This window comes from Castor canadensis, chromosome 12 (assembly GCF_047511655.1).
Source record: "Castor canadensis chromosome 12, mCasCan1.hap1v2, whole genome shotgun sequence".
Taxonomy (NCBI): domain Eukaryota; kingdom Metazoa; phylum Chordata; class Mammalia; order Rodentia; family Castoridae; genus Castor; species Castor canadensis.
Genome location: NC_133397.1, coordinates 56,345,297 through 56,364,776, shown reverse-complemented (window position 1 = coordinate 56,364,776; position 19,480 = coordinate 56,345,297). Strand labels below are relative to the sequence as shown.

The 19,480-nt window shown below is 47.4% G+C and overlaps 1 protein-coding gene across 1 annotated transcript in view; it reads right to left on the bottom strand.

Annotated features, from left to right (window-relative positions):
* Cep68 (centrosomal protein 68) overlaps positions 1-19,013 on the bottom strand; it is a 30,708-nt gene extending 11,695 nt beyond the window's left edge. Inside the window, exons 1-5 of the mRNA XM_020161684.2 lie at positions 18,858-19,013; positions 6,913-7,309; positions 3,813-5,336; positions 2,448-2,570; positions 110-206 (exon numbers count right to left, since the gene is read on the bottom strand). Coding sequence (XP_020017273.2) covers positions 110-206; positions 2,448-2,570; positions 3,813-5,336; positions 6,913-7,266 — 2,098 coding nt within the window. The 5' untranslated portion in view covers positions 7,267-7,309; positions 18,858-19,013. The remainder of the gene's footprint in view (positions 1-109; positions 207-2,447; positions 2,571-3,812; positions 5,337-6,912; positions 7,310-18,857) is intronic.
* Between the last annotated feature and the right edge of the window lie 467 nt (positions 19,014-19,480).

Below are 19,480 nucleotides of genomic sequence, written 5' to 3'. Positions count from 1 at the left end.
GGGGTGGAAATGACCCAAACATCGTATGCATATACGAATAAAAAAAAAACCAACACATTGTACCCCATAAATATAAAAAAAAAAGACAAAAAGCTTTTAGGCATCTCACCTGGGGTGTTATCCAACAGGCACTGAAGAAGAATCTCCCCCTTCTCTAAGACGCTCTCCGTCAGGGACTGATGTTCATCTATATCTTTCTTAAATTGCTTAAGATGTATCAAGGAAAGAAAAAACCTTCGTTACTATTGTTTTGTAAAGTTGTTCAAAATGAACACTGCACCTAATACCTCATTCCCCCATGTGGAATAAGGATACACTACCCAGTCTGCAGAATTCCTCAAGCAAAACAGCGCACTGCTTTAATTTTAGTTGTGTTAAGCCCAGGGGAAAAAGAACCAGTGGCTTTTTTGTTTTTTAATTCTGTTTAGTTTGACAACAGTTTTTTTTTTTTTTTTTTAACCACAGGAAAGGCTGACTCATAAATAGCTTGGAGTTGGGGATTCCTTCTTGGGGTTTTCTTTAGAATTGCCAAAATACATCCTTTTCAAATGAACCTAACAGATGAGAACCACAAGCGATCTGCTCTTATAGTGACCACAGGGAGCTGCAACCTCCCAATCTCTACCTCAGCATTCTCTCTTTCTGCACACTTCCAGGGTGCATCAGAGACAGTGGTTTCCCAAGCAGTTCATCAAACTGTTTTTCCCTCACAGCCACCAGCCACTTTTTCTTTTCTTTTTTTTTTTTTTCTGTAGTGGAGAAAAAAAGAAAAGGGTGGGGGGATGGCTCAAGCTTGCTAGACAGGTGCTCTATCACTTGAGCCACACCCTCAGCCCTTGTACCATTTGTTCTTCCTTTTGCTACTAAGAAGTGAAAGCCAAACCCATGACCACCTTTAACCTATGATGCAGAACTCAGTTCTTGTTTTCCTGTCTGCAGTCTTCCCTTATCCTGATACCTAGACTTATGATACTCCTATACTCTGTAGTTTAGATGCTGCCTCAACCCCACTATTAAGATACTAAATACAAGCATATGAAAAACAAGTGGCAATTAAAATGTTAGTATCTATTAGCACACACTTGACTATACTAGGTCTTGATCTAAGCAGAGACAAAGTAGCTCATACATATGAATAAGCTATGCATGATTCTTTGTGGAGAAGTAACCCTTGGGTCAGCTCTACCCACAAAGCAAGATGGTTGCTTCTGGCTGATCTGGAATTGAGTCACAGGTATGAGGGATAAAATGGAATAACTAGAGTCAAGTCTATTTGTATCTGTCAAAGGCCAGAAAAGTGACTGAGGTAACTTACCTCAGTCAATTTCTTTCCCTACAGTGGTGCTGGCCCTTAGGCTCCTCAGGAGGATGCTGCACAGACAATATGTTTATGTGTGTGCCTGTACACACACTAGGGTCTGCACAGAGGATTCTCACACTCTGCCTTCCTCTCCCTCCACAAACTCATTCTAGATGAGAAACTCAACACCTCTCTCCAAATACGGCAAACAATATTCTGACTAGGGTGGAGCAGCTGTCCCAAGCCCAGGCAAGATTGTAGTTGGCTCTAAGATTGCAAACAGGCCAGGGTATGATCCCAGAGAGGCTCTGAATCAGCTGGGATTTGGGGTAGGGAGGTGCAGCCCTGGCTTAAGCACTTGTAAACCATACCCTTTTCTGAAGAAAGTCATGTTGTAAGGTAGAAATCCCTAAAACTGCCTCTGATCCTCATTAAGAGGTTACAAAGGCTTGTCCTACCAGACCTTCCAGAAGCAGATTAACTGTAACTGTATCCTCATGGATGACAACTATACAATTTAGCCTCTGATCAACTAATCTAGGATTAAGTTAACTAAAACTCACAAAGAGGTATCTTAATAAAACCTTAAGGAAAAGAAGGTGAAACAAAACAAAATCCAGGCCCCAAAACAGAAAGCAAATTGATGTCAGATTTTGGTTTAAATTTGCTCCATCAATATGTCCAGTGTACATTCTGGAGCCAGTTAGGATTTCTGAGCCCAGTTCAGATCTTCAAACGTCAGCACTGAACAATGTATTTGCACTGCTCAGTGTGGCAGCCATTAGACAGATGTGGCAACTGAGCAACTGAAAGATCTGAATTCGTATTTAAATGGATGTATGTGACTAGTGTGATAGCACAGGTCAATAATTATAATCTGTGGATGTTTGGAAACTTATAATAGGTAAAGTATTTTTGATTTAAGATAAATATAATGCGTATTCTTTAAACCCTATTTGGCCTAGGAGTTAATTCTCGCATTTTGTAGTTTTCAGCACTCAGGGAAGAGCCTCTGGTAAGACTTCAGGAAAACAATTAATTGAGCTACAACATACCAGGCATCAGTTATTTCAGATTTTATTTTGTAATTAAGTAATTTAGCCACCATTCTTGAGTGAACAAGCCAGAAGCCAGGACCACATATTACCCGATAGAGCTGCAGAGAAGACTTCAGACCGGTAAGACTGGACCTGGGTGCAGTCCCAAGGTCAGTAACATCTGTGACATTATATAGCCAGTGGATCAGCTCTTCTAGCTGACAGCAAAACGTCTGCAGAGACAAATACATGGTGTTACAACCCAACTATTGTTTATGTTATCAAAAGGCTAAAATAACAGGATTTTCCTTTCCCTCAAAGACATTAGTCTGTCCCCCAACCTTCACACCTCATAACTCCAGACTTCCCCTCAGCCAGATGTAACACCCCAAACAACAAGCTGAGAAAACTCAGTCTTGCAGGTTAAGAGTGGACCTTACCTGCAAAGGAACAGAGACAGAAACAGTCCAGAAGAGGCAGCCCTCACATGGAAACCAACTGAATCAGCACCATTACCAGCCACCAAACTTTTGCAGGAAAAAGTGAACACAAACTAAATGGCTAAATCATGACTAACTTGAAACTTTCCTTCATGGTGTCTTAATCTTTTATCACAAAAGAACATTGGTCCCACCTGTTGCACAGGACAAATAAAACCACCCATGTGACTTCCAGACAGGCTAAAGCCCTCCTTATGTGCTAGGACGCCTTGATAGGGAAAAATGTTAGTGCAGTGAGGACTTAACAGCACTCACTCTTCCAGCTCAGTGAGAGGCAGGGCAATGGGACATCCAGAGAGGGGGCAGGCACATATTTGAACCCTCATCCTTGTCAGGGTGCAAAGTCCTGATGTCAATTATTTTACTTACTCTACACAACATCCCTAAAAGGCAGAGCTCCATCTTTACAAGCTAACTTGGGAGACTGAACCAAAAGTCCAGAGGCATGATTCAAATCCAGATCTGCCCAACTATGACAACCCCCTTCTACACAGAATTACACCTCCAGGTACTATTAGACCCACAAAAGAAAGTTCAGTGGCTAAGAAGTCTAGGACCCAGGACATCTAATACCCCTAACTTTGCAGTTACCCCACTGTGGCAATGGAGCTCTGGAGCCATGTGTAGTAGAGAGAGCACTTTTACATAGCCCAATGTTTCCTGAAGCTATCTGCACCAGACACCCTTTTACTAGAATATCTCAAAGATGGTTAAGAGCTCAGGTTCTGCAGAATCTCCCTGGGTTTGACTCCGGGCTCTGGCCTTGCTAGTTGAAGTGGGTCTAATCCCTGCCTTTTTCTCCCAACAGTGAAAGAGAACAGTGCCTATCTGGTCAGAGTAGTGAGGACCAAGCAATGTAAGGAATAGCACAGTGCCTGGCACATGAAAAGTGCTTGGTCAGCAAGTCTAGCACCCTGTGAGAGGCAGGAGGAGGAAGAATCAGGTAAAGCCTCTCCCCATGCTAAGCGTCTTTACCTGCACACACTGCACCAGTGAGGCTTTCCCCTGCTCGCCAGCCTTCCTGGGAAAATACCCTCCAGCATCCAGGTCTGAGAATGGCCACCTGTCGGACACAGCTGACAAGGAGGGGCGTGTCTTCAGCAGTCCAGAAGAGACCCCAAGGGCCTGGCTGCTCACTTGACTGCCTTCCTCTGTAGAGTTTTGGGCACGAACAAAGGAGTTCAGGAAGCAGGGACTCTGGCCCTCAGGGCAGGCAGACCCTTGGAAGGCAGCCCCAGAAAGAAGCTGGCTTTGACTGGAGTCTGAAGCGGGGGAAGCTGTTCCATTGTTGTCCCACACTTCCAAGGATCTTTGCCCCTTGGTAGCCCTAGTGGGCAGGGTCACCAAGGTGGGAATGGCACCTAGGTAGGAAACCAGACTAGAAACCTGCGTCAGCCGAGTGGGTAAGGCAAGATACTCGTCATCACTTTCTACCTCCTCTTCTGATTTCCATTTAGACTCCATACAGGAAGGATGCTGGACACTCTGGCTCACCCTCTTCTCTCTCTCTGGCCTGGGTGAGGGCCGTCCTCCGTCCCTTGTTGTCTTCAGCTGGGAAGAGTCTACATCCAGGTGTTTGCCCACGGGAAGCCAGTCCCTTGTGTTCCTCAGGGCTGCCTCTCTGCTCTTCCAAGGAGCATCCCTATTGCCTGGGGGTCTAGGGGTGGATGTGAGCTGGCTCCAAGATGCCAGGCTCATGCTATCTTGCTTCTGGGGTACTCTAGAGGGCCATGGCTTAAGGCTTGGCTCTCTGGATTCAGAAAATGGCAGAGCAGGCACCTCTGCTGGTGAGCAATTAGGGGAGACATTAGTGGGTGACTTGAGGGTGCTTGCTGGGGAGACAGAGAAACTATCCAGGTCTATACCTGAATCTTGCAGGACAGGGTCAGCTAGCATGTGGCTGTCAAGTTGCTTTGGGATGTGGGGCCCAGGCCTCAGTGGATAAGTATAGTCTAGCAGGTCTTCGTACTCTTTATTTGGGTTCCACAGTGGGGAGTGGCGGTCAGGGGAAGGAGGCAGAGAATCTGGCAGTACACAAGCCCAGTACTCAGCCTGGAAGGAAAGATGCCTCCTGCCCTGACCAGTAGCATCACCCCCCGAGACCAAAGGCCGTGATGACCCTTGGAGTCGAGGCCCTGGCCCCATAACAGAGGGGAGCCCCTGGGGTATAACCAGTTCCAGAGAGGAAACCTTGGCAAAGGAGTTATTTTGAGGTTCCACCTTCTCTTGGTGACCCTGGAGACTACTGGCCATGGAAGAGACAGAGATGCTTTTGCTGGAGAGTGGAGGAGCACCTGGGCTCACCATGGGCTTCCACCGTGATAAGAAAGGGAAACTTGAGAGGTGAGGCTGCTGGCTGAGGCCCAGCCCCAGAGGCGAATCACCTGAGGATGGGTTATCTTCGGTATCAGCATCATGTCCTGAGCAAAGAGCCGTAGTTCTGGGGACACTAACACTCTGAGATAGCTCCTCGGAGACAGAAAGCTTGGTCTCCTCCATCTGCAATAATAAGTGGGAAAAAGGTACTCAACTGAAAATAACCAAACCAAATTTCTTCTTAAATGACAACCCAGAAGTTTTCCTTGTGGGCCCCAATGGTATTCAGGGAAGATCTCCAAATAAAAAGCTTGTCTGAGGTAAGGATCAGAGTGGTACTGCTAGTGGCTGGCTCCAGACTCATCCTGCCCCTGGAAGTCTCCACCTGATCCCCACCTCTAGGCCTTTCGAAAGTTCTTCCTCCACAGATACCCAGTTTGAAGGAACATAGACAGCTCTGTTATGCTGAAGCTGGGAATCATTGCCTCTCCTCTGAGAAGCACGTGCCAGGCAGGCAAAACCCTCAATCACTGTCACTGACAGGAGATCCAGCAGGCCTCACCAGGCCACACCCTGTTCAGCTCCCATGAGTCACCTTGAATTTTTTTTCTTTGGTGGTACTGGGGTTTGAACTCAGGGTCTCACACTCACTAGACAGCGCCCTGTAACTTGAGCCACTCTGCCAGTCCTTAGGTTCTGAATTTTTAATGCTGCTCAGTGAAGAGCTCACCCCCAAAGGGAGAAGGGCAGCAGAGTGATTAGGGATCGGCTTTACCAGACCAGACCTGATATCCTCTCCTAACTCTGCCACCTTCCAGAGGTAGGACTTGCGGACCTTGCTTCTCTGCTCTGTAGAGTGGAAACCAACAGCACTGCCTCCTCAGGACAGGATTCACAGCAAAGCATAGTAAAAGCCCAACACCAACAGGCAGGACGGTAAGCTCACTTCTGTGAGACAGTCCATTTCCGGGCTTGCTGATTTGCTTTCTGCCCAATCCAATCTGACTCACAGGTGCCAGACCCCCACCCACCTATCCACATGGGGCCTAGTTGTCCTTCTCTTGCAGTCCCACTCACAGTCTCCTCACAGTATGGAGCTCTATGGAGGAAGCAAGCACAGCTAAGGCCACGGTGACATTGAGAAGATCAAAATCGTTCCCAGGAAAGGCCTTGGCACACAAAACATAATAGGATGTAAGAGCAAGAAGGGACAGATCATTTAGGTCACCTCCAATTATGATGAGGGTTTAAAAGAGTTGGTGATGGGAAGATTCACTGTCCCATGATTCCCACTTGGGGGAAGAGGGTAGGCCCAAGAAATTCTCCTCAGCCAGGGTCAGTGTTCTGACAGATCCCTTGGTCCCAAGAGGATTCTGATTCAGAGCTCTCAGGAGCCTAGAGCCCTCCTTTCCCAAGTCTCCTGAGGGTCTGCCTGAAGCCTTCAGATCACCAAGTCAGAAACAGGATGAGGCTTCCTTTGTCAGAGCCTTCTGACCTAGCCCTCTGGGTGCCAGGCTCCTGACCATACTATCTCTAATTCTCAAATGGTCTCCAGTGACACTCTTGAGCAACAGAGCAAAGAGCCACCCGCTGGCCCCAAGGCCAGCTCTCCAGGCAAACCTGAAAACAAGAACCTCATACCCAGGCTCCCCCAACTCTCCACCCTGCACAGTGACTGGGAAGATGGCAAAGAAATGCTGGCATACACAATGCAAGGATAGCACTGGGCCAACCCAGTGTCATCTGCCTTAATACCTACCTGGCTTTCTGCAGAGGGCAAAAGATCTCTAGTCCCCATGCTGGCAGGTGGAAGCGGGCCACAGAAGGCAGTCTTATACCCATCCACTATTGGCTCTCTGGAAGTAATGGCACATGCCAGGTAAGCTCCAGAGGCACTTCCAGGGTCAGCCTCAGGCCAGCAGGCAGGGGCGGGTAGCCCCTCTGCCTCCCATTCAGAAGAGACAGTGCTTCTTTTAGCTTCCAGACATGGGGGCTGCTCTGGCTCAGGGCCCTGGGGAGGCAGCTCTCGATCCTGGCAGCTCTGCCTCCTGCAGGATTGGGCCTTTGTGCTCACAGATGCTTCCACCTCTGCCTCTTCCTCACCTAGGGCCATCGAGTTGTCCTTAAGTCAGAGCTTCCCTGAAGTCTTCAGCTCCCTGTAGAATAGGCAAAGGGGAGGGAAAAACAGATTTTCTACATGTATGCCCAGGAAACCTTGTTTTTTTAATGATGAAGACAAATAATTTGGGGCCGAGGTGTGTGTGTGTGTGTGTGTCTACTTCCTTGAAGAAGTTTTCAGGTCTAGCTTCTCCTCAGCCCCAGGCCCTTCTAAGGAGGACGGGAATTATTTATTTTGTCCTCTGCTTTTCTACTGGCTGCGTGGTCCCACAGTAGGGTCAGTAGAAGTGTTACCACCCAAAAGGCTTGGCCAGCCTGCCGCACAACAGAAGCAACTGGTCTAGAAGCAAGGGAGTGGTAGACAACTATTTTTATAAGCTAGCTGATCTAAAGGGCTATCTCTCTGGGAGGCTGGCTTCGAGGCAGTATATATATAAGACAGTGATTGCAGACTGTGGGCGCCTTCTCACAGGTGAAGATCTGTGGCTAACTGATACACACTGATGATCCTCATCACCTAGTTACTGGGTGCTGTTCAGTTAGTTCTGCAGGAACTAAGATCACTGTTTCCTCAGGCTCTTCTTGTCACTGATGTGTTTGCCCATTTGCAGATGCAGCTCCTGACACTGCCCAATGCAAAGGCTGGAGGGGCCCTCTTGCTGATCAAAATCATGTTAAAGAGAGAAAACACATTTCATGTGATTATTGTGAAGACAAAAATTAGAAGAGGTGAAATAGGAAGTTGGCAAGTCTGCAGCCTCAATGCCCACTTCACAGGTCAGTTCCAATTCAGAGTCAAGGCTTGGATCCTACCTAAGTAACCTCTTACCGTGGGCCCAACTCCACTGTGTAAGAGGGTCCATCTGGGCCATCCCTGTGAAGCACACCTGCAGTGGTTCTGTTGTGGCAATAGCCTGATGGCTGGCTCTGATCCTTCTCTACTCTAGAAGACTGCAAGTCAGGTCATGCCTGGTCCTCCACTGGGCCCAGAAAGGATGCTTCTCATTATGCTTAATTTTGCCTAGAGGAGGAGGCAGGACCCAGAGCATGGAACCACACTCAGGCTGTGGACCAGATGGGGTTCTCATTTCAGAGATGGCCAGTGACCAAAAAGATCAGTCCCCTTCCTCAGGCTAGTTTCATTTATGTTGCCCTTAGTAGCTGAGGGAAGCCATGGAAAGCCAGGTGAGTTCCACAGAGTGAGTCCATAGGAGAGAGTGAACTGAGTGGGCAGGCAGGCAGGCAGGGAGCACAGGGTGAACACTCAGGAAAAAAACTGGAGCTGGTCTACAAATGAAGAGTTCCAGGGCAACAGAGGAGCTCACTCTCAGCTTAAGCAGGCCAGCTAGGGCTGCTGCAGGGACACTGGCAGGTGGAGGCTGAGCCAACAAGCTGACAGTAGGATGACCAGCTGCAAGAGGACTTAGAAGGGGAGGTGAGGGAGCCATGAGCACCCAGGATGTCAGCAGCCACCTTAAGTGCACTCTGCCCAACCTTAAACCTCAAACTCGGACAGAAATAGCCTTGTTTCCTCAGAGACCAGAGGCCAGGCATGGAAGAGGAGGTGCTGATGGCAGTGGGGGAATCTGCCAAGGGGAAGGAGGCAGCAGCTGCAGACTCATCCTGCTTCCTGTTTGGCACCAATGCCAGGAAATTCCACCTGGGTGGGGCCTGCATATACAGGGACAACCCCATGTCAGTCCTCCCCTACTAGCTGCTTCTGAGATGGCTCTAGAGAAGAGCATTCACTTTACTTGTACCCCCACTTTACCTCAAAACTACAGGAGGGCAGGAACTACTCAGTAAAACTGGGGCTTGAACTCAGGGCTTCACAGATGTAAAATAGGCACTCTGCCACTTGAGCCACACCTCCAGTCCATTTTGCTCGGGTTATTTTGGAGATGGGGTCTTGTGAACTATTTGCCCAGTCTGGCCTCAAACTGTAATCCTCTTGGTCTCAGCCTCCCAAAAAGTTAGGCTTACAGGTGGAAGCCACCGGTGCCTGTTTAGAAAAACAATTTTATTGATAAGTATATGGCTCAAATATAAAACACACTACAGAACCAAGTCTCCCTTTGTCCTTGTTCCCTTTCTCTATTAAAATGAGCTGGTGTATGCAGAGCATTTACGACAGTGCTTGGTACAGTACATAATAGCTGTTATCATTAGTGTCATGGGGGCACTGACAGGATCAATGTTAACAGGTCATCATCCTACCAGGAAGGAAGAAAGGAGCCACAAAGAAGGGGACGCAGGACCCAAGCTCTCACATAAATCAAAAGATTTACTAGTAGATACCCCACACACATAGGTAAGTAGGCTTACTAATTTTTGTGGATGACTCTTGTCTCATGAGGGACATGAAAACAAGTATCTGTTTTTATCCTTCCCTCCTTTTACTTAAAGGTGGCAAACAGAACAGGACACACTGTTCAAACCCTTTATTTATTTATTTGGGGGCAGTACTGGGGTTTGAACTCAGAGCCTATGACCTTGCTAGGCAGGCACTCTACTTCTGAGCCAGGCCTACAGCCCCCTTTTTCTTTTTTTAAAACAAAATATCTTGGAAATCATTCCTTAGCGAACACAGAGAATGTCTTCTTTCTTTTTTGCTTCTTTATGAGAGTCAGCCCAGGCTGACCTCAAATTTGCAATCTTTTGCCTCATCCTCCCAAGTGCTGGGAGTATAAAGTGCACCACCTACCAGGCTAAGCATCCACTTTCTTTCTCATCACTGCCCAGTGAAGTAAGGAAGTACTCTAGTTTATTTCATCAGTCACTTACTAATGGATATTTGGGTGATTCCTAATCTTTTGCTACTGTTGTGATGACCAGCATGTCATTTGCAAGTGTGCTGGCACACCCACAGCATAACCAGTCAGAAGCACAATTGCTGAGGTGAAGGGGACCTGCACGTGCTTTTGACATACACAGCCAGTAGCCTCTGGGTGGTATCAGTCTGCACTCCCACCAGCACTTGCAAGGACCAGCATCCTACCAGAGGCAGAGTCTCTCATCCTCACATCAGTGATGGGAAAACCATCACCCTGGTCAAGTCCAGAGCTGGGTAACTCCAGAAGCCAAGCTCTTTACTAATCAAACAGGGACCAAGTGACAAAAGAGAAAAAGCACATGAAGTAAAAGAGGGAGAAGATTGGTGGAGGGGTAAAGAGAAGAGTGATGATGTCCTACTGAAAGAGGGATTTTCACGGAGCCACATCCACACCTTGTGGCTCTTTAAGAAACTGCACACAAAGACATTTACTAGCAAGTTGTGTTTTCACAACATGGCAATAAGTTGGGTCCATGAGCCGGCTGAATCTAGCCCCAATTCCCAATCACTACTGCTAGGGTCTTTAGTCATGGTGCTGGAATAAGATGAAGCTAGGGCAATACAAGGGAGCAAACACTTTGTTTTGATGACACTTTTTTTTTTTTTTTTTCTGTCTGGACCTCCTTGTTTTAAAAAGCTTATCTACTTATCCTACAGAGGGGGTGTGAAGAGCAGCTACGGTAAGCTGCTCAGGAGACACTCCTAAGTCACAAGGTCACACATAAACCTAAGCTAGGTTAACTGTGGGGTCAGAGGCCCTTCAACATCCAGGTAGGGTCTGAAATTCAGTGAGCTTTGGGGGAATGGCACTTCCGGTAAGACAGAGTACAGATGGTTATTGTCCCAGTCTGGATAAGCAGGCCCTTCACAATCTTACTAATCTGCCTGATAACTCATGCCCACCCCCACAGCACAATTTATTTATGAGAACTAAGAGAGACATAGGTAAAGAAAAGTCTGTGCTAATGCCTTTCACACTGTATGTAAAATGCTACCAAATGCAAAGAAAGGAAGAAAACAATGGGACTAGAGATAATTGGAAAAGTCCTTGAAGTAACAACTGTGGCAGACTTAAAACATCAACTGTGTTGAGAAATGTACTGCCCCCGGCTATGGTAAATGCATGTTTTGGGTTTCTGGGGCTCAACTCTGCAATTGCTACGCGGGCATTTGGTCCTTTCTATGGGTTCTAGATCTTACTCCTCAAACCCTGTGGGGGGCAGGGTGAGTTGGGGTTCTGCCTGGACCCTTCTATGAGAGATAGCAGGCCCCTCTCAGAACAGCCCAACAGACTGCCCACACTGATGAGCACGACCTACTGGGCCAGACCAGTGCCATCTCCAGGGCACCTGCTTTAACCCAGCTGGCAATGTGGGGTTCTGTGCACTCACTCAGGTCACACCTTCCAGTGTTCCTGGATGCCAGCAGCATCGTGACAGGGCAGAGGCCTCATAAGAATACCAAGAGGCTGGATGGAGTGACAGGAGACATCAGAGCACAAACAACGAACAATAAGCCCACCTTCCCCTGGAAGAAAGGTCTGCAGACACCAAAAATGCCCTGTCCTTGTCTAAACCAAGAGACAAGCCACATGCATTTCAGCATACTTTAGGGACCAACTGGACTTTGCTAGTGAACTCCTCCACTAGTTTCCAGGACCTGTAGAGACTGATCTTGACCCACAGTAAAAATATGCTCAGTACCACCCATGTGGTAGCACCACTGAACGTATGTCCCTTCTTGGTATCTGCTGCATCATCCTCACCCAGTCCTGTCACCACAGCTCAGCTTCTTCCCACTCACTCCTGTCCAGGGGGAAGATAAGAGAACTGAGAATTGGGGAAGGGTGGTGCTCCCTTCAAATCATTCAAATATCAACTAGGGAGCAATTCTTAGCACAATAAAGGATTTTCCCCAGGATTCTTTAAATGATGAAATTATCTTATTTATCCCAACCGTGCTCTAGAGGTTCAATTCTGGCATGGGCTGCCCCTATACCCCAGGCCATGGATGGCTATGTGGGGGTGTTGATGAGGTCAGGTATTACTACACAGTGCAAGCCCTAACAGTTTGGGGCCCAAACCATGAAAACTGCCCTCACAGGAAGCACAGGTATATAAATGCCATGAACACACAGCAGCAAAATGTGACCAACCCAGACAAAGTGGCTTTGCATACTGCTCATCCTCTAAAAGCACAAACCTGGTGGCCAGGCAAGGGGACAGGTGGGATGCAGCAGGGTAGGTGGCTGTAAAGTTTCTGGAGAAACTAGATTTATGGGAGAAAGGAGTGTTAAAGCAGAGGCCAGGCCAGTGGGTAAAGATACACGTGGGGGATGCCAACACAGGGGCAGGCACAAGAGACTCTAAGGTTGGTCTCAGAGCAGGGTGGGTGCCAGGAAAACTGTGGCCCCAGATTTGAGACTGGAGTTCAATGGCTAACAGGAACTACTTTCCCCTGCTTCTTCCCTGGCTGCAAAAGGACCTTGAAGCCTCTCAGGCATCCAGACTAACCACCTTTCCCTGTGGGGCCCACCACCCTCTCTGCAGGTGAAATCAAAGCACAGTAAAAAGGAAGGCACACTCAAAGCTACATAGCTCAGCAGTGGGCCAAGGCCTCCCCAGGACCCTCAGACACCAGTGTCCCCATCCTTTCCTCCCTTGGGCTACTTCTTTTAAGTTTTTATTTATTTTTTTTTTTTACTGTACCTATTTGACAGTCCTGGTTTTCGTTATTAATATTTAAGTTGATGTTCAAAGGGGTGTCTCAATGTATGCCCACTGTGGGTGTGCTTTACTTGGTCCATTCAACACTTTCCGTTACTCTCCTTTAACCCTTTACTTCCCAACCCCCATTTTCCAACATCTTTCAATACACATCCCTGTATCCTCTACCTTCATATCTTATGTTATGTAATATTACTGATGCTTTACCATTCTCTTTTCTTTTCCCTTTTTCCCCAAGTTTCATAGAGTAGTTCCACTGTTACAAACACGTTCTACATCTAAGTTTATATGTGATCATGCTTGCTTTTGTGTGTATGTTTGTCTTTGGCTCTATCTTCCACGTATGAGAGAAAACACGCAGCTTTTGTGTTTCTGATCCTGGCTTACTTCACTTAACATGATGTCCTCCAATTGCATCCATTTACCTTCAAACCCCATGTCATTATTCCTTATGGCTGAGTAATATTCCATTGTGCAAATATACCACCATTTCTTGATTTATTTATCAGTTGTAGGGTACCTGGGTTGTTTCCAGAGCTTGGCTATTGTGAATAGTGCTGTGATGAACATCAGTGTACAGGTGTCTCTGCTGTAGATCCTGTCTTACGTTCCTTTGGGTAGATGGCCAGGAGCAGTATCCCTGGATCATATGGCAGTTTTCTCTCTAGTTTTTTGAGGAATCTCCACACTGCTTTCCACAGTGTTTGTACTAACTTGCATTCCCACTAGCAGCTTATAATGGTTCCTGTTTCACCACACCCTTGCCAGCATTTGTTATTGTTATTACCCTTAATTACGGTCATTTAAATTGGGGTGGTATGAAATCTAAGTGTTGTTTTGATTTGCATCTCTTTTATAACCAGGGAAGTTGAATGTTTTTTCATGTATTTACTGGCCATGTGTACCTTTTCTTTTGAGAATTTCCTGTTTAATTCATGTACCCATTTCTTCACTGGGGTGTTGATTCTTTGGGGGCTGAGTTTTTTGAGTTCCCTTTAGGTTCTGGATATTAGCAGAGGCAAAGATTTTCTCCTGTTTTGTGGGCTGTCTCTTGAGTCTGGTGACTGTTTCCTTTGCTGTGCAGAAGCTCTTTAGTTTGATGCAGTCCTATGCTTAAGTTTTGCTTACAGTCCACAGGACAGAGGAGTCCCCAGGGCCCTGAGAGAAGCCAGGAGGTCTGTGTAGATCTTTGGTGGGGAGGGCCATGGGCCAGGCTTGTACAGTTCCTTGTCTGTTCCCTTTTCATCTACTGACCTGTTGGCTACTTGATTAGAACAATCAAATGGCTTAGCTGCAAAGACAATCTTCTACCTTGCTGTTAGTAGTCTGTAGTAGGCTTTAGGACATGCAAATGTCACATCTAAAAAAGGAGCTGGACTGAGTTCCCAGTCACCCCTTCCCTCAGCCCTAAGATCTCCGGCCTCCTCAGCAGCCAACAGACTGTCCGTCCATGCCTAACAAAGTTCTAAGAATAAGGATGCTGAGGAATGAACATCTTGCTGGTGATTATTCCCACAATCAACAGCAAAAGCAGAATACAGGTCTCCTGTAACCCAAGTGGTTCCTTCTGTCAGAGGAAGCTGTACCGACCACAGGGTTACATACAGTTCCACAGGTCACTGCCTCATTGGATTAACAGTTTCCTGGGAAGCCATCAGGCTACACACATAAGAATCATCAATTTTCTTAAGAGATTAAAAATTGCACTTACTATACCACAGCATCCTTTTTGGAGAACCCATGGGAGATGAATTTTGTTTCAATAACAGAAACAGCTGTTTCTACTAAGCAGCAAATTTGTTCTTACTTTATAGATATTAGCAAAACCAATTTAAAAAAAAAAACTTTCCTATTTGCTTTCACTGCTAGGAAGCTCAGAGTTAAATATGCAGAACCACCTAAAGAAAATGTGTAGGACAGAGAGGCATTCCATTTTGGTGCTAATCTCTTCCTTGACTTCCTCTTACTTTCAAACTACCTGCCTCAATTGCTTTTTATCAAAAATCTTGTTACAATAAATGTATCTTACAGAAGCCAGGCAGGTGTGGTAGTCCATACCTGTAACCCCAGCATTTGGGATGTTGAAGCCAGAATGTCTCAAAAAAAAGTCCTTTCTATTTTTCATCATTTTTAGGAACAAGATAAAGGACTTGCTAAAAATAGACTAAAATAAGTGGAAAAAATTTCCTAAGCTTAAGATTTTATTTCAATTCTATAAGAAAATAAAACTTTACCGGTTAGAGATACAACTCAGTGGTAGCATACACAGGCTCTGGGTTTAATCTCCAGCACCAAAAATGATGATGATAAAACCCATTTACCAGTACTTCTAAACAGTAAACAGAAAGAACACATGCTGTTATGGAGTCAAGTGTGGCTCCATTTTAGAACTGCAAAACAAAGTCAATCAATGCCTTTAAACAAAAGCAAAAGCAGACACTTAGGTTAGTACTTTAATGTTCAAAAGTGTGCTCTAAGCTTGGCGGGATGGTGCATACCCCACACCCATAATTCTAGCACTCAAGAAGCTGAGGCAGGAGGACTGCAAGTTCAAGGCCAGCCTGGATTACATACTGAGTTCTAGACCAGCAAGCTACATGTTAAGACCCTGTCTCAGAAAACGAAAAAAGGGCTGGAGGTGTGACTCAAGCAACAGAGCAGGTGCCTGGCAAACCCCAGGACCACCAAAAGCAAAAACAAAGAAAGTGTGATCTAGGAGCAGCAACATCCACAGCATGCAGAGCTTCTTGGGAATGCAGATTCTCAGGCCCACTCAGAGCCTTGGAACCAGAATTTGCATTTCAGCAGTATGTCCAGATGTCATGCTAATAAGTCCATGAATGTTTCAAAAACACCTGGCTTGAGGGCTAGGAGCATCAGTCAAGTGGTAGAGGGTCTGTGCATCAAGTATGAGGCCCTGAGTTCAAATCCCAACACCACTACAACAAAAAAAAAACCCTTTTTTTTAATTAGGTTGCTGACACAGTTCTACTGTTTCATTCTAATAATGAATGATTATATGGCTTTACAACCATTCACTGAGCTCCTATCACACACTATGTACACAGAATGAAACTCATGTCCTTTGCAAAAGACACCTGAAGCCAGACACAGCGGCTCAAATCTATAATTCTAACTACTTGAGAGGCAGAAAAAGAGAGGATGGTGGTTTAAGGCCAACCTGGGCAAATAATCCTGGGGGGAAAGTTTAAGAGATCCCCATCTCAACTAATGGCTGGGCATCATCCCCACAACACAGGAAAGCTCAAAGCAGGATCTGGTCCAGGCCAGGCTAGGCATAAACAAGACCCTAACTCAAAAATACTAACTCAGAAGTCTGAGGGTAAGGCTCCAGTGGTAGAGGCTTTACCCAAATGGTAGAGGCCTGCCTAGCAAGGTCAAGGCCCCAAGTTCAACCCCCTAGTACCACAAAAACAAACAAAAGCCTGAAAAAACTCACATCTTGTGACAGTTTTTTTTTGTTGGCAGCAGGTTTCTAATGGCTAATTACAGCCTATCACATTTGAAAGGAAGTCCCCAGAAGAACAGTATTCCCTAGAAAAAGATTCCAGGGAGTCTAATTGTGGAAATGCTAACAAAGATAATGGAATAGCTGAGTTTCTCCTGTGAATTACACGTGAGGAGGAGAAAAGGTATTTGTTTTGGAGACTCCAAATAATTTAAAGAGAAAGTGACACGCCAAGGGGACTTACAGCTGGAAGGAAATACACACTTCAGTCTGTTTCCTGTGACCAGAAAGTGGCACCAGAAAACAAGTGAGGCAACCCCCCTCTGGAGAGGGAGGGCCAGCAGGTATCTCACACCTGTAGGTCTAGCAAGCAGGTCTAAAGCCAACATGAAGAAGACCTCTTCCACTTTCACAATATCTGTGAGGAACTTTAAAGGTAGGAGACAGTTTCTCCAGAAAGGGGAGCCAGGCAAAGCTCACCCCCACCCCCACAAGCTGTAACCTCACTCTACAGATTTTTTTCTGCCTCTCATATAAAGACTTCTGTCAGTCTTGACAGGCCCCATCTATTTCACTCCTTTGCTGTTACATGACCATTCGAGTGACAGATCACATTGAGAGCTCAAGAAAGGGGTGAGTAGTGCATACCAGCAACTTGGGAGGCTGAGACAGAAAGACTGTGAGATTGAGGCCAGAATGTGCTACACAGGGAGACCCTGTCTCAAAAGCAAACAACAAAACCCAACCAACCACCACCAACAAAAAACCATACTAATAGTGAAAAACTTGGCCAAATTGTTATTTGGCATCTAACTTCTAAAGGAGTGGTAAGATTCTAGAAGGATGAACAGATGATCTATGAATCTTCTTACTGTGGGCAGAAAATCAGGAAAGGATTAAGGTATCATGTAAGGTCCAAAGAGCAGAGACCCTGAAGAGTCACATGCTACACAGGTATGTAGTATTTGGGGAGCCTTTTCACTATTTTTATCCTGGACATTTTGTATCAGTATCTTATATAATCCTCATAACCCCTGGTGTAGGTAGTGTTCCCCCCACCTTTATTTTTGGTAGAACTGGGGTTTGAACTCAGGGCTTCACCCTTGCAAAGCAGGCACTACCAAGTAAGTGCTCTACAGCTTGAGCCACTCCTCCAGAACTTTTGCTCTGGTTATTTTGGAGATGGGGTCTGGAGAACTATTTGTCAAGCTGGCCTGAAACTCCAATCCTCCCAATCTCAGCTTCCCAAGTAACTAGGATTACAGGCGGGAGCCATTGGCGCCGGGAACTCCTTCCCCCTTTTATTTGCAGTGGTGGGATTGAACCACGCCATTTTACAAATGAGGAAACTAAGGCACAAAGAAGTTACTTAACCAGAGTTAGTAACACAGCAGAGCTCAAGTCTGATTTAAGGAGCCTGAGCCTCAGCTAACTTCCTAACCTGTAAGAATAACTGGCCCAACAAGTTGAAAGCATAAAAGTTCCTGTTTTGTCAACTTTTGGCTACAATGCTGTTTTTAATTTTGGTTTCCTTCCCTCACTGAGTCTTCATCCTGCTAGGAACTGGGGAAACCACCAAACATGAGTAAAGACAAGAGGCCATAGAAAGCAGTCCAAAGGCCAATGAAATCAGGGACTGTAGGGTGCGGAAACACTAAAAAGCTTTCCAGAGCGGTAAAACCGAGTTCCTTGCTTTTTTCTGTAATGAGTGGCTCAGAATTTTAGCCAGATGGTGAGAAAAGGGATGGAGGGTACAAGGTGAGAAATGGAGACTTCTATTTCTTTTAACCAAGCCCAAGGCAAACTGACCCCAACACCTGTTGTCACGCACTTTAACACCACCCTTCAAAGTCTAGATGTGAGAACTGTGGAGGTGCCCCGACCCCATGAATTCCCAGTGAGATCCAATGAGCCCGGCCACTAGCAGGTTTCCGCTCATTTTATTACAAACAATACAATGAACCCAACCTAATAATTAGAAAGGGCCTCGGACAGGTTTTGGGCACGCGCCCCTGAGCTGCTGAGGGTTCTGGCGATGACAGTTGGAAACGGCAGCTTTTCCAAGCAAAAAAAGTAAGACATCTTGCTTTGCCTCTCCGCCGTTCGCGAAGCTAGGAAGATCGCTCGCCGCGATCCCTTCGGTGGGAACGACCCTGGGCAGCCTGCACCCAGATCGGACAGCAGGCTAACGGCACACGCCCAGGAGAAGCCGTGGGCGGACTGAGTTCCCCGCAGCAGAGCCGACCCGACGCGCGCCGCAGCTGCGCGGTCACCAGCTGCGTGGCCACGCGCTCGCTCCGCGGATCCGCACCGGAGGTTCCCGGCCCGCCTCCCGCTCCGCGCCTCGGCCCCATTCTGCCAGCAAGATGGAGGCGAAGGCACGATGCGCCCCCACCCACAGGAGGCCTTTGTGCCCTCACCGCAAGCATGGACCCGGGCCTCGCAGACCTCTCGGGAGAAACAGTGGGGAGGAGGGGAACGAGCCGCGCGCGCGGGGAGTCGGGAAGCGGCTATCAGAGCCCCAGCGCCCCGACATATGTGTGCTAGTCCCTGCTTACCTATCGCATTTCGAGCCTTCGCACGTCCGCAGCGGCCACAAGAACCCCATGCGGTGGCCCAAGCGAGGTGGGGAGGGGGTCCCAAGCCGTGACCGTGGCCCTCCCTCCGGCGTATAGAACGCTTGGGGCGGGACCGAGCGCCGGCCACGCCCTTTAGCCCGCCCTCTCTCTCCGCACGGAGCGCGCCTGCGAACAGAGTAGCCAATTACAGCCCTCAGTGAAGAGGCTCCGCCAATACATAGCCAACTTCTGCGAGTAGGTCCCGCCCTTTGCGTCGTCCGGGCCTATGGGAGCTGGAGCTTTTTCGCAGCCGGCCTTCTTTGCCTCCGGCACTCGCGAGTGGAGTTTTCCTTTTTTCGGGGAGCTGGTTCGTAGGAGGGTGCGTTGTCCTGCGGCTGGCGAGGAGGGACAGCGCGGGGTGGCTGGGTTTGTGGGGCGCGCGCTCCTCATGGCGAGTGAGTCATGCATTCCTTGGGTTTGCGCAGGTGTTGCGTTTGGCGAACCATGGTGAGGGAGGCGGTCCCCATCTTGTCCTGCGTTTGTTTATACTCGCGTCTGAACAGCCCTGCGGCGTGACCGACTAAGGCCCCAGCAGGTGCTGTGGGTGGGCGAGGTGAGCTCCC